The sequence below is a fragment of the Capricornis sumatraensis genome, chromosome 1 (assembly GCF_032405125.1).
Source record: "Capricornis sumatraensis isolate serow.1 chromosome 1, serow.2, whole genome shotgun sequence".
In the NCBI taxonomy this organism is placed as follows: domain Eukaryota; kingdom Metazoa; phylum Chordata; class Mammalia; order Artiodactyla; family Bovidae; genus Capricornis; species Capricornis sumatraensis.
The window spans coordinates 163,404,603-163,429,301 of NC_091069.1; the positions used below are offsets into that span (position 1 = coordinate 163,404,603).

The window sequence follows — 24,699 nt, forward strand, 5'->3', positions numbered from 1 at the left end:
AGGGCCCCCAAATAAATATTTTTGGTTTTGAAGGACCTGCAGTGTGAATTACAACATTTCAGCTCCCCAGAGGTTGAGAAGCCACGGCGAGTATGTAGATAAATGAGCAGGCTGTGGGCTGCCAAGCTTTTATTTATCAAGATAGTGAGTTAGCCAGATTTGGCCTGTGGGCCATAGTATGCTGACCCTGTTTTAAGGGCTGGGCATAGTTCGAGAAACTAAAAGAAAGAAGGGGAAATAAATAATTGAGGCAGAGGGAGATGTGCTCATTAGAGAAGGTGTGTGTGTGTGTGTGAGGTTTTTCCAGTGTGACACTTTATTCATAGTTTATGCATGACATAGTATATAACACACATGCAATGTAGTGGAGCCCTTCTGTGGAGTATATTGGGAGAGCACCAAAGTGCAAGCCAGGAAATCAGGCTCCAGGTAAAGCTCTGCCACTCGTAGTGTTGCAGTGAGCTAGTTTATCCTTTCCGGGCCAAAAAAAGATAGTGGAATTAAAGGATCTCCAATGAACTTTCTAGTCTGTCTTTCTCTGATGCTATGGTTTGTCCTATACAAAGAAATGCAAAGTTAAAAAATATGAATGAAAGTATATATAAAAATCTGGCCTGGAACGTACCAATTTAACCCATGCAGCCTAACCAACCAAGGCACCAGGGTCAATGAGTCAAAGACACTCTGCAAAGGACACTACTTATTATTATTTTTTTAATAGACATTTATTTTTATTGGAGTACAATTGCTTTGCAATGTTGTATCCATTTCTGCTGGACAACGTGAATCAGCTATATGTATACATATATCCCTTCCCTCTTGAGCCTCCTCCCCACTGCCATCCCACCCTCTAGGTCATCACAGAGCATCAAGCTGAGCTCCCTGCACTATACAGCAGGGCCCCGCAAGCTGTCTGTTTTACACATGGTAGTGTATATATGTCATTATTACTCTCCCATTCATTCCACTCTCTCCTTCCCGTCCCCCACGGCAAAGGACACTGCTTCGAGGCATGGAGTGAGAGGAATGCCACAGGCACCTACTTGGAAGGTTATGAGCGAGGAGTTGTGTACACAAACATATGTGGAATGAGGTTGCCCCTTTGGGCAACCTAGGGGCGCTTAATATGATGGGTGAAGCTCCCCTGTGACTTCAGAGCACAATCACATGGACATTTTGTAGGAAGAAGCTGAACAAAGGAGCCGGGGACCAGGGAAGTCCCTCCCACTACTGAGTAGAATGGCCTATATCCCAAGCCGTGTAGAACCAAAGATGGTCACTTCCTTCTCAAAGAGTAAGTATTCAGGATAGTTGGGTGATATTTGGATGTTGGACATCATGGAGGATTTAGGAGGCTTTGAGGTTTGCAAACCACTTTCTACAGGGACCTCCTGTTATGTGTGTGTTGGGAGCGGGGGAGATAAGCTGAAAGTGCTCTGTCCTCCAGACCTGCTTCAACCAAAGTTCCCCACTCACGGGTTTATTTGCTGCTATTAATTGCTGGAAACAGTGACAGACTTTATTTTCTTGGGCTCTGAAATCACTGCAGAGGGTGACTGGAGCCATGAAATTAAAACACACTTGCTCCTTGGAAGAAAAGCTATGACAAACCTAGACAGCATATTAAAAAGCAGAGACATTACTTTGCCAACAAAGATCCATATAGTCAAAGCTATGGTTTTTCCAGTATTCATGCGTGGATATAAGAGTTGGACTATAAAGAAGGCTGAGTGCCGAGGAACTGATGCCTTTGAATTGTGTTGGAGAAGACTCTTGGGAGTCCCTTGGACTGCAAGGAGACCAAATCAGTCAATCCTACAGGAAATCAATCCTGAATATTCACTGGAGGGACTGATTCTGAGGCTGAAGCTCCAATACTTTGGCCACCTGATACAAAGATCCCGACTCATTAGAACAGACCCTGATGCTAGGGAAGATTGAAGGCAGGAGAAGGGGACGACAGAGGATGAGATGGTTGGATGGCATCACTGACTCAGTGGACAAGAGTTTGGGCAAGCTCTGGGACACGGTGAGGAACAGGGAACCCTGGCATGCTTCAGTCCATGGAGTCGCCAAGAGTCGAACACAACCGAGTGACTGAGAAACAGCAACAGGTTAAGTGCTGGTCCAGTCGCTTCATTAGAAATGAGAAAACTGAGCCTGAGAAGAGGGCACAAGTGGACGTGGCTGTTTCAGGGAGTGAGGGAAGATTTTGTCGGGCATGAGAAGTTCGTACTCGTCCTCTGGGGAGGGTGGGTGCTTAAGGGTGGAGGGCACACGAAGGAGGGAGTACTCAGTCTCGGTTCCTCCCAGCGATGCTCTGGGCCTCTCAGCCTTGAGGGAAACGTTCTCGTAAGATTCCTCAGCAGAGATTCCCGACAGCCTTTTCCCGAGGACGCTGTGATCGATGAGGGTGTAGCACAGATCCTCCGAGGAGCCGTGGTCACCGTTGTCTTGCTGGGTAAAGGAGAGCCAGCATTAAGACCTGGCCTCTTGCCATTCTCCTTCTACTTCATCTCAACCCAGGCTCAGCCTCGGGCAAAGTCTGTCCTCCATGACCACTTCCCCTGCACCTCTTGTTTATTTTCCCTAAATGGCAGCCCCACCCCAACCACTAGCCCAAGCTGCCAGACTTCCCATGCTACTCAGAGAGTTCAGCCTACTCAGGCATGTGTCTCTTCCCCATGTCCCAGAGTGACCTCCCTATACAATTCCCAAAGTCTCAAGACCCTGAATGCATCCATCCTTGTATAAGAGAACAATCTAAAGACAGCTTAAAATGCTTGGGTTATGATATTTAACCACCCACTCTAGAGATATTTGCATGATTAAAGGAGAATGCACTCAAGAGAAGGTCTCCTTCAGTGAAATCTCAGGAGATAAGCAGCAAAACAGCAAGGGACAGGAGCAGGAGCGTGGATTTGGAAGCAAGACTTGTTTTTGATCCATGCTCCTGCCATCTTGTCAGCTGTCTGGCTTTGAGGGAATATCACTTAACCCTGCCTGGCATAAACTAAGTGCTCAATAAATACAAGTTCCTTTCAATGAACTGTGCAACAGAAGTGGCCATAGCTTCTGCTGCCAGGCTCTGCATATGTCCCTGGACTCATAAGCACTGGCATCTAAAGGATTCAGTATTAAGGTCATAAGGGTCTTGGAGGTCTTTTCCTGCTAACTGAAGTGCCTGCATTTCTACCATCATCTCAGAAAAAGTCTCAGAGATGTTTGCATTACCTGGATGGGAGCAGATGATGTTTCTTCATCTGGAGAAAGAAAATACACTTAATGAATTTCAGGTCATGGGGAGATTTCTGGGAGGGGAGAAGAGGGACACTGAAAGATAAGCAACCAGAAAACCAAGGTAGAGCTAGGGTAGCCCTTCTTGGGCTATCCTGATCTTCAACACATCCCTGGGGAGCAACAGGGTCATCTAAACAAGAAACAGTCAAAGCTGTGCTGAGAGGCTAAGTGGAAGGAAAGACATTCAGTGGGTCTTGGACAGGAAATCACACGTCCCTCCCTTTCTCACTCCTTTCCTTACCCAAAATTCATTGCGTGCCTGGTGGTGGTGATTAGTCACTCAGTCGAGTCTGACTCTTGTGACCCTATAGACTGTAGCCTGCCAGGCTTCCCTGTCCATGGAATTTCCCAGGCAAGAATATAGGAGTAGGTTGCCATTTCCTTCTCCAGGGGATCTTCCCAACCCATGGATTGAACCTGGGTCTCCTGCGTTGCAGGTAGTCTCCTGCATTGTAGACAGATTCTTTACCAACTGAGCCACCAGGGCATGCCTACTGTGTACCAAGAATTAGGGAGAAAAAGAAGAATCAGAGTCAGATCCTGTCCTCAAGTTGCTCATAGGCTAGCATAGGAGGCAGACAAGGACCTAAGAGAGACCCACAAGGCAGAGGAAGGCTATTTCTGCTATAGGTGACAGGGGATGATGGTGGAGTAGAAGCTGGTGCTCAAAAATAGTTCTAGAGAAAAGGAAACTCTCAAACTGAACCATTTTTGAGACCGGTGACAGAAACAAACAAAAGCAGGCCGACTGCTAAAGAGTCAATGTACTTAAAACCAGCAGGTTCTGGCCACTCAGCAAAGAGGGAAATACACCAGCTCAATAAGCAAACAAGAGCATTCAATGAAAGCCTCATGACATTACTCTACCCTGGAGATAGGTGTGCCTATTTAAAAAAATGAGGATTGTTGAAGGAACTTCTGAAAAAAACAAGCATACTAACATTCACATTTTAGGGATCCCTGAAGGAGAAGAGTGAGAGAAAGAGGCAGAAAATATATTTAAAGAAATAATAGCTGAAAACTTCCCTAATCTGGGGAGGGAAACAGGCATCCGGTCCAGGAAGCAACAAGATGAACCCAAACTGATCCAAACCAAGACATATCATAATTAAAATGGCAAAGTTAAAGAGAGAGTTTTAAGGCAGCTAGAAAAAACAGGAAGTCACATCAAAGGAGCTCCTATAAGACTATCAGCTGGTTTTTTAGCAGAAACTTTCCAGGGGAGTGGCATGATATATTTTAACTGCTGAAAAGAAAAACCTTACAACCCAAGAAAACTCTACCTAGCAAGGTTATTATTCAGAATTGAAGGAAAGGTAAAATTTCCCAGACAAGCAAAAAGTAAAGGAGTTTATCACCACTAGATTGACATTATAGGCAATATTAAAGGATCTTCTTTAAGCAGAGAAGAAAAGATTATAACTTAAGAGGATATACAAAAGAAAATATCTCATTGGCAAAGGCAAATATATAGCAAAGCCATTGTATCAGCAACTTAAAAAGCTAGTATGAAGCTTAAAAAACCAAAGTAGTAAAATCAACTACAGTAAGAGATTAGGGATACACAGAATAAAAATGTAACATATGATGACAAAAACATAAACATAGGTGCGGAGTGGTAAAAATATAGTGTTTTAGAATGCATTCAAACTTAAGGGACTATCAGCTTAAAACTAACTGGAGAGATGGATACATTCCTAGAAACATCTAATCTTCCAAGACTGGTTCAGAAAGAAATAGAAAATATGCACAGAGAAATTAATAGTAAAGAAATTGAATCAGTAATAAAAGAAAATAACTCCCAACAAACAGAAGCCTATGACCAGATGGCCTCACAAGTGAATTTTATCAAACATTTAAAGAAGAGTTAATACCTAGCCTTCTCAAACTAGTCCAAAGTATTGAAGATGAAGGAATGTTTCCACATGCATTTTACAAGGTCTGCATTACCCTGATCCATAAACCAGACAAAGATACCACAGGCAAAAAGAGATAGGCCAATTTCCTTGATGAATATAGATATAAAAATCCTCAACAAAATATTAAGAAACTAAATTTAGTAATACATTAAAAAGATCGTATACCATGGTCAAGTGGAATTTATTCCAAGGATGCAAGGATAATTCAATATACGCAAATCAGTGTGATACACCACATGAACAAAATGACAGATAAAAGTCATATGATCACCTCAACAGTTACAAACAAAGCATTTGACAAAATTTAACTTCCATTTATGATAAAAAAAACTCTCAGTAAACCGAATATAGAAGGAACATATGTCAGTATAATAATGGCCATACATGTCAAGCCCAGAGCTAACGTCATGCTCAGTGATGAGAAGCTGAAGTCTTTTCCCTTAAGATCAGAAACAATACAAGTGTCCCCAACACTCACCACTTTTATTCAACATAATACTGGAAGTTTAGCCCCAGCAACCAGAAAAGAAAAACAGATAAAGGGCATGCAAATTAGAAGGGGAAAAAGAAAAACTATCACTCTTTGCAGATGATATAATATTATATATAGAAAACCCTAAAGATTCCACCAAAAAACTGTTAGAACTAATAGATAAATTCATTAAGTTGCAAGGATACAAAATTAGCACACAGAAATCTGTTGCATTTCTATACATTAATAGCAAGCTATCCGAAATTGAGAAAAAATCCTAGTTACAACTGTAAAAAGAAGAATAAAATACCTAGGAATAAATCTAACCCAGGATGTAAAAGATTTGTATTCTGAAAGCTATAAGACATGGATAAAAGAAATTAAAGATGACACATAAAAAATGGAAAGATATACTGTTCTCATGAATTAGAAGAACTAATACTGTTTTTCACAGAACTAGAATAAATGATCCTAAAGTTTGTATGAAACCACAAAAGGTGCAGAATAGCCAAGTCTTGAGGAAGAAAAACAAAACTGGCGGTATCATGGTCAGTGATTTCAGACTAGACTATATTGCTATGCTATGTTACTGCCAGTTTCCTAGTGGCTCAGTAGTAAAGAATCCCTCTGTCATGCAGGAGACCACCTGCAATGCAGGAGATGCGGGTTTGATCCCTGGGTTGTGAAGATCCCTTGGAGAAGGCAATGACAATCAACTCCAGAATTCTTACCTGGGAGGTCCTATGGACAGAGGAGCCTGGCAGGCTACAGTCCATGGGGTCCCAAGAGTTGGACAGTACCTAGCACTGAAACCAGTACCAACATGCTATTGATATAGTAGTATTATGGTACTAAGATTAATATGATACTATCATTCTGGCTATTATTAAAAAGACAACAAATAACACTTGTTGTCAAGGATGTGGAGACATGGGAATCTTTTTGCACTGTTGGTGGGATTGTAAACTGCTGCAGCGTCTATGGAAAACAGTATGAAGTGAAGAAGTGAAGTCGCTCAGTCATGTCCAACTCTTTGCGACCCCATGGACTGTATAGCCTACCAGGCTCCTCTGTCCATGGGATTTTCCAGGCAAGAATACTGGAGTGGGTTGCCATTTCCTTCTCCAGGAGATCTTCCTGACCCAGGGATTGAACCCGGGTCTCCTGCATTGTAGGCAGACACTTTATACGGAGTTTCCTCAAAAAATTAAATATGCAACTGCCATACTATCTAGAAATTCCTCTTCTGAGTACTGATATGAAGAAAACAAAAGTGCTAATTTGAAAAGATATATGCACCTGAGTTCATTGCAGCATTATTTACAAAAGTCAAGATAGGGAAGCAACCTAAGTATTCCTCGATAGCTGAATGGATGAAGATGTGGTATATGTATATGCAAGGAAATATTCAGTTCAGTTCAGTCCAGCCGCTCAGTCGTGTCCGACTCTTTGCAACCCCATGAATCAGCACACGAGGCCTCCCTGTCCATCACCAATTCCCGGAGTTCACTCAAACTCATGTCCATTGAGTTGGTGATGCCATCCAGCCATCTCATCCTCTGTTGTCCCATTCTCCTCCTGCCCCCAATCCATCCCAGCATCAGGGTCTTTTCCAATGAGTCAACTCTTCACATGAGGTGGCCAAAGTATTGGAGTTTCAGCTTTATCATCATTCCTTCCACAGAACACCCAGGACTGATCTCCTTTAGAATGGACTGGTTGGATCTCCTTGCAGTCCAAGGGACTCTCAAGAGTCTTCTCCAACACCACAGTTCAAAAGCATCAATTCTTCGGTGCTCAGCTTTCTTCACAGTCCAATTCTCACATCCATACATGACCACTGGAAAAACCACAGCCTTGACTAGACGGACCTTTGTTGGCAAAGTAATATCTCTGCTTTTCAATACACTATCTAGGTTGGTAGTAACTTTCCTTCCAAGGAGTAAGCATTTTAATTTTATGGCTGCAATCACCATCTGCAAAAATCTCCCCCAAAATAAAGTCTGACACTTTCCACTGTTTCCCCATCTATTTCCTATGAAGTGATGGGACCAGATGCCATGATCTTCGTTTTCTGAATGTTGAGCTTTAAGCCAACTTTTTCACTCTCCTCTTTCACTTTCATCAAGAGGCTTTTTAGTTCCTCTTCACTTTCTGCCATAAGGATCATGTTATCTGCATATTTGAGGTTATTGATATTTCTCCCGGCAATCTTGATTCCAGCTTGTGCTTCTTCCAGCCCAGCGTTTCTCATGATGTACTCTGCATATAAGTTAAATAAGCAGGGTGACAATATACAGCCTTGATGTACTCCTTTTCCTGTTTGGAACCAGTCTGTTCCATGTCCAGTTCTAACTGTTGCTTCCTGACTTGCATATAGGTTTCTCAAGAGGCAGGTCAGGTGGTCTGAAATCTCTTTCAGAATTTTCCACAGTTTATTGTGATCCACACAGGAGACAGGGATCAAGACCATCCCCATGGAAAAGAAATGCAAAAAAGCAAAATGGCTGTCTGGGGAGGCCTTATAAATAGCTGTGAAAAGAAGAGAAGCCAAAAGCAAAGGAGAAAAGGAAAGATATAAGCATCTGAATGCAGAGTTCCAAAGAATAGCAAGAAGAGATAAGAAAGCCTTCCTCAGCGATCAGTGCAAAGAAATAGAGGAAAAGACTAGAAATAGGGAAATAGGGAAAGACTAGAGATCTCTTCAAGAAAATTAGAGATATCAAGGGAACATTTCATGCAAAGATGGGCTCGATAAAGGACAGAAATGGTATGGACCTAACAGAAGCAGAAGATATTAAGAAGAGGTGGCAAGAATACACAGAAGAACTGTACAAAAAAGATCTTCATGACCCAGATAATCATGATGATGTGATCACTCATCTAGAGCCAGACATTTTGGAATGTGAAGTCAAGTGAAGCATCACTACGAACAAAGCTAGTGGAGGTGATAGAATTCCAGTTGAGCGATTTCAAATCCTGGAAGATGATGCTGTGAAAGTGCTGCACTCAATATGTCAGCAAATTTGGAAAACTTAGCAGTGGCCACAGGACTGGAAAAGGTCAGTTTTCATTCCAGTTCCAAAGAAAGGCAATGCCAAAAATGCTCAAACTACCACACAATTGTACTCATCTCACACGGTATTAAAGTAATGCTCAAAATTCTCCAAGCCAGGCTTCAACAATATGTGAACCGTGAACTTCCAGATGTTCAAGCTGGTTTTAGAAAAGGCAGAGGAGCCAGAGATCAAATTGCCAACATCCGCCGGATCATGGAAAAAGTAAGAGAGTTCCAGGAAAACATCTATTTCTGCTTTATTGACTATGCCAAAGCCTTTGACTGCGTGGATCACAATAAACTGTGGAAGGAAATATTACTCAGCCATAAAAAGAATGGAATTTGGCCATTTGCAACAACATGCATGAATCTAGATGGCATTATGCTGAGTGAAGTCAAAGAGAGAAAAATATCATATGATTTCATTCATATGTAGTTCTAGAAGTAAAAGCAAATGAACGAGCACCACAAAACAGAAACAGACTCATAGATACAGAGAAAACACTGGTGGTTACCAGAGGGAAGGGGGTGGGGGTACGAGCTAGTAGGTAACAGAGCTTAAAAGGTACAAACATCCAAGTATAAATAAGGCATGAGGACATGCTGTGCAGTACAGGGAATGCTGTGAGCAGAACTATAACACTAATAATTCTGTATGGTGACAGACAGAGAGTAACTAGATCATCTTGATGTGCAAAAATAAATGTACCCGGAACAAATACAATGTTGTAAGTCAACAGCTTTAAAAGAATTTTAAAAAAAAGTGTCTGTGAGTTTTGGCATTAGAGGTCTTATTTCTACCATTAGAGGTCTATTCCTATTTCTGTTTTGCTTTGATTGTGACTGGGGTTTCCTGACACCCACAGCTCCCCTGGGTGAAGTGGCTAGAGGTGAGAGGGCTGTACTATTTTTTTTACACACCTACAGGGCTCGTTTTTAAAATTCAGGGTGAATGAACCACGCTCTCCTCTTTAAACCCAGGAAGGCAAAAGCAAAACTCGTTTCCTTTTCTTCCTTAGAAACTCTGTGGCCTTGTCCTTCCTCCTGCCTGTACTTTGTCCCCCGCTCCTGCCCGCCGTCCCCAATCTCCCAGTTAGATGGGGGACTGTTCATTCACCACCCTCTCCTTTGAATGCTTTTCTTTCCTTCATTTCAACCCTGCTTCGATCACCACTGGCCCCCTAGGTGGTCTTCCAGCATCCATTTTTGCCATTCTCTACTATTATCTGTTCTCTGAAGAGCAAACTGGGTGATGTCTTTAATGCAAATGTGATCATACTTGGCCCTTGTTTAAAGCAGTTCAGCACCTCCTGTAACTCTCAAGATGAAAAGATCCTAACAAGAAACGTGATCCCAAGGTCCTGCTCCTCCTGCGTGTGCTCTGTGCCGCGCTGGCCTCCTTGCATTTTCTTACAGGTGACTTGTGCTTCCACCTTTGGCTTTTATTGTTCCCATTTAACTCCTTCAGCCAGCAGACCTCAGGAGATATCGGAAGGCTATGGAGATCAATAAGTCAATTCTTCCCTCAGTGAGCTCCTGGTTCAGCGGAGATAGAGACATGCAATTGGACAAATGGCAGCAAATGTGTATGTATTATACCTGATGTATGCCCAAGGTGCTTTGGGAGTGGAGGGAAGAAGAAAAGCTAAGTCTGTCAAAAGTAAAAATGATGTGAAAGCAATGACTTACTTTGCTTTCGGGAGTCTTGTCTTGCTTCAAAAAGGTGTATTTTCTTCCTGTAAAAGAAAAAGAAAGTAAATTGGTTGTTTTATTATTCAGAAACTCTCAAAGGGAGTTATACTCAACTATAAAAGCTCATGTTTAATTCATTTGTTCAAGTTATAATGCTTTTATAACACCTCCTTCAGCCAGAGAAAAAACAGGATAGGAAAAGAGGAAAACTGGAAACAAGACTGAGTAGAAATCTACTCCTTTGGGTTTCTCTCTCTCCCTCTTTCACCTCCCTTCTCCCTTTTCTGAGGCTGGTATGGAATTGACTTATAAGTAGAGAACTATGGTGATGATGTAGGTTTTTGGAGTTTTCTTTCCTGACAAAATATCAATTTCTGTTATATTAAGGAGCCATTGTTATATACAATCTCAACCTCAGTCTCAATCTGTGATATCCAAACAAACAACCAAGCCAGCAAGCCAACACCTCCCATACGAGGCCTCAGAAAAACACAGTGTAAATATCATGGCAGCCAGTTATCTCAGGGGACAGGGCAACATCTGCTCTAAACAGAATGACCATATGTCCTGGTTTGTACAGACAGTTTAGTTATGTCATTATCAATCACTTAGTGACCCTTAGCTATTTTTAGCCTCCTTTTCATTTGCAGAAGTTTTCTGGTTTGGACAACGAATTCTACATCATCCTGGCTATGCCTTCTCTGTGCCTCTGTCCCAGGAGCTCGCTGGGATGTGCAATGTGATTAAGGGGCCTTTCTTTACTTCTGTAGCCAGCTTCATCCTTGCTTCTGAGGCTTTCCCATTTGAAGGGTGTGTAACCACCCATATGACTATTGTTCCTGTTTCTCACCAAACTTGAAGTGTGGTTTTCTCTGACTGACTCTCAGATGTTAGTGCCTGCTTCCACGGTGGCCACAGACAGTGGGAAATTCACAGGTAACTTACAGCAAACACCACACTGAAACCACACTTACAGAAAAATAACCCCTGAAGAGTTCTCCACTTACCACGGAAGGCAGAAACACGCTTCAGCGATGCAGCAGTCCGAGCATCTAAAATACCCAAGAAATGATCCATGTCACAAATTTAGTTTCTACAACTTTGTTACAGTGACTCCCTTCCCTCTGTCATTTCTGTGGAAGAACTTTTTTCCCTCCCCAAGAGACTATTCATTCTAGGTGACTTGGACACAGCTATCATGCCTTCATCCTCACATGACACTAACTGGACCTTTGGAAATGTGCCCTTATCAACTCTTAATCAGAGAAGGAACTTGCTGGTGTGTTCCTAGCAAAGGCTTGCACATCCCCAGTTCCAGTAATTTATGTGGCCTCTTGTGAGGAAGGGCACACAGTTGCCCCCAGGAAGTCTAAGTAAAAGTGTGTGGACATTTTAGAAATTTCTTCTAGGCATAGATTAGGCAATATTTGCATAGGATCCTGGTCCACTCTGAACTTATCCTATTTATACTCCTATTTAAATTAATTTAATATTTATATTAATATTTAATATATTTATTAATTTTGAGAATTTATTTTCTTAGACTCCAAAATCACTGCAGATGGTACCTGCAGCCATGAAATTAAAACACGCTTGCTCCTTGGAAGAAAGCTATGACCAACCTAAACAGCATATTAAAAAGCAGAGACATTACTTTGCTGACAAAAGTCCATCTAGTCAAAGCTATGGTTTTTCCAGCAGTCATGTTTGGATGTGAGAGTTGAAGTTTAAAGAAAGCTGAGCACTGAAGAATTGATGCTTTAGAACTGTGGTGTTGGAGAAGACTCTTAAGAGTTCCTTGGACTGCAAGGAGATCCAACCAGTCCCTTCCAAAGGACATCAGCCCTGAATATTCATTGGAAGGACTGATGCTGAAGCTGAAACTCTAACACTTTGGCCACCTGATGTGAAGAACTGACTCACTGGAAAAGACCCTGATGCTGGGAAAGATTGAAGGCAGGAGGAGAAGGGGACAATAGAGGATGAGACGGCTGGATGGCATCACTGACTTGATGGGCATTAGTGTGAGCAAGCTCCGGGAGTTGGTGATGGACAGGGAAGTGTGGCATGCTGCAGTCCGTGGGGTCGCAAAGAGTCGGACATGACTGAGTGACTGAACTACTGTACTAATATTTGTCTTCTCATTGGTCTATATCCTACACTAGAACATGAGTGTCACAAGGTCAGGACCATATTTGTCTGTTCATCATGGTACAGATTGCCAGCATATGCTACAGTGTCTGGCACATAGTAAATATATTTTCAATAAGTATCTGATAAATGAAGGAGTAGCTAAGAACAGAGCAACAAAAACTGGTTCAGATCACCAGATCTGCCTTACTGACCCCAAGGCAGCTATGTAAGGGCTTCCCTGTGGCTCAGTGGTAAAGAATCCACCTGCCAGTGCAGGTGACTGGGGTTCAGTCCCTGGATTGGGAAGATCCCCTGGTGAAGGAAATGACAACTCACTTCAGTATTCTTGCCTAGAAGGCAAAAATATATTGCACTAAGTGTAAGGGTCAAATAAAATTAATTATGGACAAAAGATATTTTTAAACTGGTTACTTCCCCTAGTCAACTTTTCTGCAATGTATTTTTGCATTTCAATTTGGAGTTTTGGTCTAGGGTAGGTTCAGACAACCTCCTCTGAAACCAGATGAATCTCCACAACGTGGGCCGGTGGTGGTTTAGTCACTAAGTCGTGTCCAACTCTATGGACTATAGCCTGCCAGGCTCCTCTGTCCATGGAATTCCCCAGGCAAGAATACTGTGTGGGTTGCTATTTCCTTCTCCAGGGGCTCTTCCCAAGCCAGGGATCAAACCTGGTTCTCCTGCATTGCAGGCGAATTCTTTACCAAATGAGCCCTGTGCGAAGTCCTACAATGTGGGCTACGTGCTAGCAATTCCAGGACACAAAGCTTACCTAGCCCCTGAGGTCTGCCTAGTCTCTCCCTCCTTATAATGCCCATGGCCCTACTTGTCTGTTTCATCATTTGGACTGATTATTTTAGCATATGTCCAGTGATACACACCAAATATATGAGCCTTTGTTTGTACTGAAGAAAAACATCCTTTTGGGGGGGACGGTGCCTATGTAGGCTTTGACTGTGCAGTGGCTTTTTCAAAAGCTTCTCCTGAAACCATGGGAAAAGTACAGATAACTCTTCAAGCCACTGAACAACTGGCTCTACCACACTTTGGGATTCTTGGATTCAGGGACACTCATTTCATATTTTAGTGATTCCCTGATACTCAAAAGTCCTGGTCAGGGGACTTCCCTAGAGGTCCAGTGGCTAAGACTCTGTGACCCCAACACAGGGGGCCCAGGTTCAATCTTTGATCAGGGAACCAGATCCCACATGCCACAAGTAACAGTTTGCATACCGCAACTGACTTGATGAAGCCAAATAAATAAATAAAATTAAGGGGGAAAAAAGGCCTGATCAGAAGGGACTGATGAGGAAGACTGCATTTAAGAGCATCACGGTAATCACAAGTGTCTCTCTCCACAAAACTTTCAACACTTGTAGCCCTGTGGGGAATGTGGTTACCTCAGAAATAGAAACTCGGAGCTTAAAGTGAAATGGCCAGAATGGGGCTGGAGAAGAAAGGGACATGAGATTAACAGATAAAGAGACAACAGGAAATACGGGTCTTCTTTCCGGTCCTATGGGCTGGACTCGGTTCCCAGCAAAATGGCACATCTCCTGTCCAGAGGCTCAGAGTGTTTTTGTCTTTTGTCATGTCTTTGCATTTGCTATTGTTACAACTGCTGTTGGGTTGAAGCAAGGTCTTCCATTCTGGGGTGTGTGCAGCCCAGGACCTAACAGACTTCATTCCTCACAGGTAAAGCCTGGGAGAATTGCTGTTGGATTTGGTCTCACCTGGATATTCTCAGTTTGGGGCTTTGACTTATCAGATTCCAGGGTGTCTCTTGAGTGTTCTGCTGCCACCTAAAACTCAGCATATCAAGAATGAGTTGTCTTTGCTCTCCAGGCTTCCCACTTCACTTGATAATTTTTCCAGCTTTCCTCACTTCTGCTATTTGTGGATGAAGCCCCAGCATTGCCTCGGCTTTCTCTTGCTGCTCTTCCATTTGTTAATATGCCCTTCTAAAGCACACCCCCCAATCTGACCTTGACTCGACCTCCTGTCCATTGCCACTGCAACAGCCCTCCCAGTTTTCTCCAATAATTGCTGTACACAACCAGGCCCCAATCATTTGTTCCCAAACATCCAGGCATCCTTATGACCATGAGAATGTCAGTGCACAGAGAGGCCTGTCTGCTCAGCTCAGTTTCAGGGACTGCACTTAGGAACTGAGAAGGACCCAGGCCTCACGTACACTGCAGTTTTCACAGAAAGTACCAAGGCAGAGAGCACATGATAAATGGGAAGGAAAAAATGAAATAAACAAAAGAAATTGACTCAAGGTTTGGGTTGGGTTTCTGTGTAACTGTCCTTTGATTTGTGGGAAGTGTGGGGTATAGAGAAAAAGAAACTAGACATTAAACACAATTTACTATGTGTTTACTATATATATATATATACTTCCCTGATGGCTCAGATGGTTAAGCGTCTGTCTACAGTGTGGGAGACCCGGGTTCAATCCCTGGGTCGGGAAGAGCCCCTAGAGAAGGAAATGGCAATCCACTCCAGTACTATTGCTTGGAAAATCCCATGAACAGAGGAGACTGGTAGGCTACAGTCCATGGGGTCACAAAGAGTCGGACACGACTGAGCGACTTCACTTTCACTTTACTATATATATAAGCACACGAACTATAAATGCTACTTGTTTTTATATATACATTACTTACTATGCATACTACTTATTAAGTGTAAGTAACATATACATTTTCTATGTTATATTTCATTTAATCCCAGAATAAATCCATGAGGTAGACATTATGAGTCTATGTCTTGTGCATGAAGAAACTGAGATGAAAAAGCTTATGCAACTTGTCTGAGGACAGATAAGTGAGAGTAAGTGGGAAAACTGAGTTCGCTTCTAGCAGAATCGTCCTCTGAGACTCAGCTCCTTTCATGAAGGGAATTGGTGCCATTCTGCCTGATGAGGGGGAATTTTTGTAAGTTTTGATCTCGAGAGAAAAGGTGGAGTGTGCTGATTGGATGATAACCAGGTGGTAAGGGTGAAGTTGAAAATCAGATCCAAGTAAATATAAGACTTTTGACTATACTAAGGAAGATATTTTCAATCAGTATAGAAATGAAGATTTTGGGCCAACTGAGTAATTATGTGGAAAAATATGTATTTCTATCTGACATCATATAATAAGTGTATGATGCTAAAATGTAAGGCAATAAAACCATGAAAATCATACTGTGGATCTGTCTTATCTTGGGGTGAGGAAATAATTTTAAGCATAAATTGGTAGAAAGCAAAAAGCTTTCTTGCCGGGGTCCAGCCCTGGTGGATCCAGGGAATTCGAAGGGGAGACGGAGTAGGCTAGGAAAAACTTATTTATTTAGAAATATAAAAGAAATTAAGAAGAAATAGTATAGTAGGAAAATTTAGTGGAGAAAAGAGGCTGAATAACTTGGTTTTGGGGAAAGCCAATAAAACTTCAGGACAAGAAGTTTGCACCATCTATGGTAGGCCCCTGGCGCTCGTTTGAATAGCAGAGGGTGCCCCGCCTTGGGCTCCCTCTCTCACAGGACTTAAAAGCCGGGGCAAGTTAGTAGATGTGGCGAGCCTCCCTGCTCCAGATGGAAATTCAGCCAGAGAAGGAGAGGGAGGGAGAGGGAGAAAGAGAGAGAGAGAGAGACATGGGAGAAACCAGATTTCCAAGAAACTAGTTTGAGAGACTAGTCCGAGAAACTGGTCCATCCTTTATTGTTCAGAAAGCTTTTTATACTTTTTGATTGTACATAGAGATCAATGGGTAATACAAAATTATGCAGTGTCAGCAGCCCTGACTCTTATCGAGACCAGGCTTTTTCTCTGCATACTTAGTTGTATACACAAGTCTTAGGTGATTTACATCATCTTCCAGCCAGAAGGCCAATTAACATTTTATGGCCCTTTTCTGATAAGGGTTTGTCAACCAGAAGACTTATTTGTTTTAGAATGTTGTTTTTTCCAAAATCTGGTGCCACTCTCAGAAAGCACTAAATAAAGTTACAGTCTTACATAGCAAGGATACAACAATTTATAACAAGTAAAAGGAGTACAGTGATTTATAACAAAGAGAAAAGTAATTAAAAGTCTAATGTTGCTAACATCAAAACTACTATATTCCTATTTCTGCATCCCGATTACATTGATTAATATCCTCCCAGGTGCCTAAAAGATAAAGAATATGGAGGCTTGGCAGCAGTCATTGAGTCAGCAGTGAAAACCTGTCACCAATATAATTTTTAGCTCTTTAGAAAAGGCTCTGTATCTTTAAGATGCTTTAAGCTTTGTGCCTCTCCTGGTTGGGGGGCTGTAAGCAATTCACAAGTTGTAAAAAGTCCGGGGGGACCTGTCAGGCAAGTTAGAGAGCCATCAGAGGGGTTTGAGCTGAAACATTCCTTTCATATGTAGGAGACTGAAGCCCTGAATTAACTTTTTTCCAGAGAATGTCAGAAGAGTGGAAAGCACAGTACGATAGAGCAGGCAGACTCTGGTTTTGGGGGTAGATGTTCAGGAAAACCCAGGGGGAACCCCTGAAGCTGCATCATGCCTTTGCATTTTGTTGGGCTTCCTTCCTCGTGACCTTTGTCACAGGCGGGATTCCTCACACAGGCTCCCGACACTTTCTAGATTTAATGCAATTATGTTTAAATATATAAGAATAACAAAAATTCTGTATGACACAAGACACATGGACTGGAAAAATAACTTTTTTGTAATATTTATGAAAAGTGCTAATTTCTTCAAGTAAAAATATCTTTTACAATCAGTAAAAGAAAGTAGACCAAAATCCAAAACAAAAATTGGCAAAAGGTGTATTAGCCCTTCATAGATGAAGAAATACAAATCTCTGGTAAATGAAGACAGTAAAATAAAGATAACACTTCTAATGGTATAAATAGTTCTGCGAGTTTCCAGTTTACTTTTTCATTTATATTATATTTATTCTCCAATTTCTTTTACAACAAACATGTATTAATGTCACAATCCTTCACCCTCTTACCAAAGTTCTAAAAAACAAAATTACAGATGTAACATCAATCTTAACTTTCTGTCCATCATATCTATATTTTGTTTTATTTTTCTTTTTAAGACATTTATTTAGGTTTCCAAGCATTCATTCAGCATTTATTGAGTGCCTATTCTATGTTAGAAACAATGTTAGAAAACACAGATTCAAAGATGAATAAGAAACAGTCTCTACTTTTGAGGACCTCACATCTAGACATAAAAATAGGGATTTATAATCTGATAGAAGAACGCAAGAATTTCAGATTGACAAAGGGTTGGGAGTATCTGGAAAGAAGTCCTAGACAACACTGACCCTCATGGAGGGCCAGAAAACATTCCATGGCTTTGCTAAGACTCCTTTTGTCAGGTAGCTTTTTGGATCCTATGTTTAAGATCTCAGTAGCATGAACCGAGCTCTGGGACACCAAACATAATCCTGTAAAAACCACCCTCCACCTCCCCAGCTAACTGATTCTTACCATCTCACTTTGTACTGGAGGGACTTCTTTATTTAGAGTGATACTAATTTTTACAGCAAAAGAAAAAGAAAGAAAGCGAAGTCGCTCAGTAATGTCTGACTCTTTGCGACCCCATGGACTGTAGCCTACAAAGTTCCTCCATCCATGGAATTTTCCAGGCAAGAGTACTGGAGTAGGTTGCTGTTTCCTTTTCCAAGGGATCTTCCCAACCCAGGGATCGAACTTGGGTCTCCAGCATTGCAAGCAGACAATTTTACCATCTGAGCCACCAAGGAAGCCATTTTTACAGTGACTGCTGTTAATGAAGGTGATGGTCAAACTAACTAGTATCTCTTAATTACTGAACCTGACTATGTACCATGAGTTTGAGCAAGCTCTGGGAGTTGGTGATGGACAGAGAAACTTGACATACTGCAGTCCATGGGGTCGCAAAAAGTTGGACACGACTGAGCCACTGAACTAAACTGAACTGAAGTACCACGTACCATGCTAGCATCACACACACTAGAATCCTCCGAATAAGTATTGTGCTACTAATTCCATTTAAAATAATGAAACTAAGGTTTAGAAATGTTAAGCCAAGTTCCCTACCAATTTCAATGTCCTCTGCTTACCCATTGCAAGGATTGTATACCAGCCAAGGTCTTATGCTATCAGAAAGCTTGCTGTTTCAAGCTTTGAACTGAAGAGAAGTGAAAGTCGCTCAGTCGTGTCTGACTCTGCAACCCCATGGACTGTAGCCTGCCAGACTCCTCTGTCCATGACATTCTCCAGGCAAGAATACTGGAGTGGGTATCTGTTCCCTTTTCCAGGAGATCTTTTCAGCCCAGAGATCAAACCCAGGTGTCCTGAATTGCAGGCAGAGTCTTTACTATCTGAACCACCAGGGAGGCCCAAGAATACTGGTGTGGGTGGTCAGGTCTCTGGCACTGCAGGCAAATTCTTTACCATTTGAACCGCTAGAGAAGCCCAAGAATACTGGAGTGGGTCGCTATCCCTTCTCCAGAGAATTTTCCTGACCCAGGAATCAAGCTGAGGTCTCCTTCATTGCAGGCAGATTCTTTACCAGCCGAGCTACCAGGGTGGTGTTGTTTTTATGCTGTTTGTGGGGCATTAAGAGCTCAAAAGAGTATCCCTTTCCTGCCCCAGAAAGTTGCTCCATTTCTTAGAGTAGTCTGCACAGAACTTCCTTGATAAAGTCCTGCCTTTCAGCTGTCCTGCACCGGTGGTTACTTTGATTCTGGGAAGAAGGCCAACCGATAAGGATCTGAACATGATCCCTGGCATGTAGTAGGCACCTCATTCTTGTCAATCCCTTACCTGGTTGCCTTCTCCCAAACAGCAAACCCCTTTTTCTCTTTCTGGCCATGTTGCCCCAACCCATCTCTCCTGCTCCCCCTTAGGGAGTCTGGACTCACCTGTCTTCCCTTGGCAGCAAGTTCCCCATCCTCTCAGCCCTCTTGGCGCCCTCCCCTCGGCAGGCTGCTCCTGACTTAGAGACGGCCTGCGTTGCTCTGGCCACCAGGGCAGAGGGAGCTGAGGGGAGTGTATCCTCTGAGAAGGGGAGGAGGAACCCCCCGGGGGAGGAGATTCAGAAGTGCACACAGGCACAGCTTCCTAAAATGTCAGAGGCTGAATGAACCCGGTTATTGCTTTTAACTAGAAGCCGTTAGTCAGTGAGGGTTTTGAAAGAATGGGGAAGCCCCGTCTGCAATTGTAAACAGGTCATAGGGGCTTTTCACTTCAGACGTCTAAACTTATTAAACCACTTCGTAGTAGTCCTAGAAACATCAGAAGGGGAACTTTGTTTTAAAACAAAAGAGCTTAAAAATCAAGGCATAGACCAGTAGAAAAATATTAGCAAAACATACATCTGATAAAAAGATTTTTATCCAAAGCTTGCAAAGAACTCTCAAGACTCACTAGGAATAGAACAAACATCAAATAAGATGGGCAAAATATTTGAAAAGATTTTCATGAAAGAAAATATACAGATGGCAAACAAATTCATGAAAAGAAGTTGAACATCATAGTCATTGTGGGTGTAATGATTTAAACCAAAACCACAAAGCAATACTTTTGCACACCTATTAGAGAGGCTAACATTTGAAAATGAAAGCAAAAACTGATAACACTAAGTGCTGACAAGGAAAGCAGAACATCTGGAAGTCTCACGTATTGCTGATAGGAATGCAAGATGTTTCAGCCTCTTTGGAAAACAGTATGGCATAGCCTTACCATACAGCCTAGCTCCTAGGAATTAACCCAAATGAAATAAGAAATCAAGAACTCTAAGAACTTGTATGCATATGTTTATACCTTCTTTACTCATAATCGCCAAATAAAACCAAACCCTGGAAATAACCCAAATAATCTCAAGTAGTAAATGTCTAAACAAAACATGTCACATTCACACAATGGGCTTTGGCCCAGTAATAAAAAGGAATGGGCTACTAATATTATACTTTTTATAATGTATATTCAAAGGAGGAGAAGGGGACAACAGAGGATGAGATTGTTTGATGATATCACTGACTTAGTGGACTTGAGTTTGAATAAACTCCGGGAGATAGTGAAGGATAGGGAAGCCTGACATGCTGCAGTCCATGGGATCACAGAGAGTCAGACATGACTTAGGGACTGAATGACAGCAACTAATATATACAACAACATGGACGAATCTCAAATGAATGAGTGGATGAATCCAGTCTTAAAGCCTATCTTTTGTGACATTCAAGATGAGGCAAAACTGTAGGGACAGATAACACACCAGTGGTGGCCAGGAAAAGGAGTAGGAGAAGGTTTGAACTTCTAGGACCAGGGAATTTGTTGTTGTTGTTGTTGTTCTGTATCTTGTGGTGGTGGAGGCATGATTGTATGCATTTCTCATGATTCGCAGGGCTGTATACCCCAAAGGGTGCATATTACTATATGTAATAATTATATCTCAACAGACAGAGATTTAAAAAATGAAAGACGTTAACTTGGGGACAGGGGTTATGGATTTTTAAGGTTATTCTTATAGCTGGTGGTTGGTTCCAGTTTGGTCGCTTATCTGTTCCTTCACTCCTTCAGCAGTTATATATTGAGTGCCTACTGTGTGTTGATCACTGTGGATTCTGTGATGAGCAAAGCAGATATAAGCCTACTCTCATGGATCTCCTTGAAATGAAATGAAACAAAGTGCCAGAAGACTTGATTGCTTGTCCTAGAGTAATGTAGAGGTCATACCTACAACAGAGGGCAGTGTGGGGAGGCAGCTCAGAAGAAACCATGTTAGAGAAGTTGGGCATTAGTTGTATAACACCAGACCCATCACTCTTGCCCCCCTGGATGCTCTCCAGGCTGTCTCTGTGAGGGGTTTCCTGGAGCAATTTCTCACAAACTAACTGAGAGGTGGACAAGCAACCCAGGAATGTTTCTTCCAGGCCCTAGGGGCCATCTTTTGAAAATTCAATCTCCATAGAAGACAAGGCTCTTATCTCCCAGTTTTCCTGGGAGGAGAGGCATCAAACTTTAGCTAGTTCCTGGCTCCAGATGGCAAATTTACCCCCAGGTAAAATGGTAAGAGGAAATTTTATCTTTTAAGGACAATCAGCAAACATACTACCAAATGAAGTCAGGATAACTAATGTGTGACAAATAATGCAGTCAAGTCCTCTTATTTGAAGACTAGACATTATTTATTCTGAAAAAACTGTTTACAACATTTTGAATTAGTTTGGCTATATATTAATAAAAGGGCAAGATTTCTTTAGTTTTGTAATCTCCTTGAAGTGAAGTGAAGTCACTCAGTCATGTCCGACTCTTCACGACCCCATGGACTGCAGCCTTCCAGGCTCCTCCGCCCATGGGATTTTCCAGTCAAGAGTACTGGAGTGGGTTGTCGTTTCCTTCTCCAGGGGATCTTCCCCACCCAGGGATTGAACCCAGGTCTCCCACAGTGTAGACAGACGGTTTACTGTCTGAGCCACCAGGGAAGTCTGGAAATCTCCTTAGTGGATAGCCAATGATCCTCATTACATTCTGGTTTAATATTTATTCAATATGCCAGCTTTCCCAGAGCACAGAGTACCTTATTCTTGATCTCTACCCTGAACTCCTTTCAGGGTGTGTTGAAGGTCAGCAACTGCACTGGCTAATGATTCAATTCTTGCAGAACCAGATGGCGAATGCCTTTTAGTTGGAGCTTTCAACTCCAATCTGACTTTAGCTGCCAAGGCAGGTTAGAGGCCTTTTGGATAACAGTGATTCTTCGAACTTTTTCAGTCTCAAAATACTAGATGGTATAAATCTAGCTCTAGGTAGTCCTTTTTAGACTTTGCGATTAGAAATAGAAGCTGGGAAAGCTATTTATGCTAAGCAAAATAATTTTGGAACATTTTATGACAGGGAAAGAACTGGTTTATTTAAGAATGCTTGTAGAGTCAGGAATATAATAGCTTAGTTAAGACTTAGTTAAGTCTGAGTTAAGACCATTTTTCTTTTCCTTTAAAAAGTCTCATAGAGAGAGTGAAGGCTGTGTGATGGATTAATATTGAGACGTTTTCCTGAGTATAGTTTTCTATATACTTTTGGGTACAGAATATGAGTTGATTAGGAGTCCTGGCTAATGTCAGAGAGTTATGTGTTTGAAAACTATGACTGTTAATTGCTATTATTCCTCATAAAGGAGTTTTTAGCTGTTTTTATTTTTTTTTAATTTTGTTGAAATGTAGTTGATTTACAATGTGCTAGTTTCTGCTATACAGCAAAGTGACTCAGTTATACACAATATCTTTTTTTTTTTTAATGATTTTTTTTTATTTGGTTGCACTGGGTCTTAGTTGTGGCATGCAGGATTTAGTTTACTGACCAGGGATCGAAGTCAGACTCCCCTGCATTGGGACCCCAGAGTCTTAACCACTGGACCACCAGGGAAGTCCCAGGTATGTATGTGTATATATATATATATATATATATATATATATATATGTCCTTTTTCATCTTCTCTTCCGTTATTGTTTATCACATGATATAGAATATAGTTGCCTGTGCTATATAGTAAGACCCTGTATTTTCTTTATTCATCTGTGGATGGACATTTAGTTTGTTTCTGTATCTTATTTATTACAAATAGAGCGACTACGAACATAGGGGTGCATATATCTTTTTGAGTTATAGTTTTGTCTGGGTATTTGCCCAGGAGTGGACTTGCTAGATCACATGGCAACTCTGTTTTTAGTTTTTCTGGAAACCTCTGTACTGTTTTCCATTGTAGCTGCACCAATTTTTATTCCCAGCAACAGTGTAAGAGGGTTCCCTTTTCTCTGCACCTTCTTCTGCATTTGTCATTTGTAGACATTTTAATGATCGCAATTCTAGTTTTAAAAGGAGGCAGTAACACAGTTCCAATCCCTCTAAGTGAATTTGGGGCTGGAATTTTGCTATCTGGTGAAGGGGTGTTAGCATATGATTTCCTGGTGGCAATAATACCACAAAAGATTATTTTTAATAATAAGGGAATGGTTTAGAAACAAAATGGGAATTTTTTCAGCTCACTGAGAGGGCTCCTGCAATGTACCCAAGCAGGTGGATGGTATAGCACTCTTCCTTGGCATTGTTTGGACTATTTTTTCAGAATGGATGACCCTTGGGAAGAATGTTCTTTTTTTCTGCAAAGTTTCCTATTTTTCATTAGTAAGACTAACATGGAATATGGAAAATTAAGTTATATATATGGCAAAAAAATACAAACTAGGCTTAACCACTGTAAAAGTTAAAAGCTAAGCCAAAAATGAAGTCCCAAGGGTGAAAAGACCAAGTAAAGCCTTTGTCTAAAAATATTAAAGGCAGACAGGTATGCTTCCTCTGAGGAATCTAGTGGAAATGAGCTCTAAGCACCCTTCTCAGTCCAAAATCTGCATTAGATTCTTTCTGGTGAAGGAGGAGTTCTGGGCACACAACCATCATATGCTGAGCAGGGTGGTATACACCTTGCAAGGTACTGAGTTTATTTCACATCTCAGTGCCTTGTGCAGGCTTCTTTCCCCACGTGGAGATGTTTACACTCAAGGACATGTTCCTAGTCAGACATTGACAATGACTAATATTTGTGGAATATGTCCTCTTCTCCAATGGCTTAGATTTCCAAAATAAAATCTAGAGAACTTAAAAAGCACTGTAAAGTATTCTGAATTCATTTGGGGGATGTAAGTCCAAGTGTCCTCACGTCTAGCTGTGACTTTGAGTAATTTTCTGAATTCTTTAAGCTCCATTACTAGTGCCTACCCCCCACAGTTTGTGTAGTGATTGCCCAAGCTGAAACGAGGGCAAAGCTCTCAGAAGAGTGTCTCGTGCACACTGCTCTCACTTTCAGTGGTGACTACCGCTGCACAGCCCTTCTCCCTCCTGGTGTCTGGCTCCAGATCAAGGGCTTCACTCTCTGTTGCCTTAGCATTCCTGGCCTGTCACCACCTCCTCATTCATTCTGCTGAGGTGCAGTGGCTTATCAGGTTGAATTTGGAAGCAGAATCTGGATGTTCTTGTTTGGCTCCTTCTTTATGATTTCTTTTGGGAGTGATCTCACCCTTAGAAACCTTAGTTTTTGGTGTTCTCAGCTATATAGTAAGCTTAATGACAAATGCTCA

General features: G+C 41.7%; 2 protein-coding genes across 2 annotated transcripts in view; both read right to left on the reverse strand.

Annotated features, from left to right (window-relative positions):
* Window positions 1-2,139: 2,139 nt before the first annotated feature.
* Window positions 2,140-19,517, reverse strand: GCSAM (germinal center associated signaling and motility). Its single transcript, XM_068987732.1, has 6 exons — window positions 19,489-19,517; window positions 14,326-14,394; window positions 11,449-11,493; window positions 10,439-10,485; window positions 3,235-3,263; window positions 2,140-2,457 (listed from the first exon to the last, which is right to left on the reverse strand). Exons 1-6 carry the CDS (start codon window positions 19,515-19,517, stop codon window positions 2,140-2,142), a joined length of 537 nt encoding a protein of 178 aa, XP_068843833.1.
* Window positions 19,518-23,290: 3,773 nt separating this feature from the next.
* The window catches only part of SLC9C1 (solute carrier family 9 member C1), a 116,352-nt gene continuing 114,943 nt past the window's right edge, over window positions 23,291-24,699 (reverse strand). Inside the window, exon 31 of the mRNA XM_068968425.1 lies at window positions 23,291-23,529. Coding sequence (XP_068824526.1) covers window positions 23,291-23,529 — 239 coding nt within the window. The remainder of the gene's footprint in view (window positions 23,530-24,699) is intronic.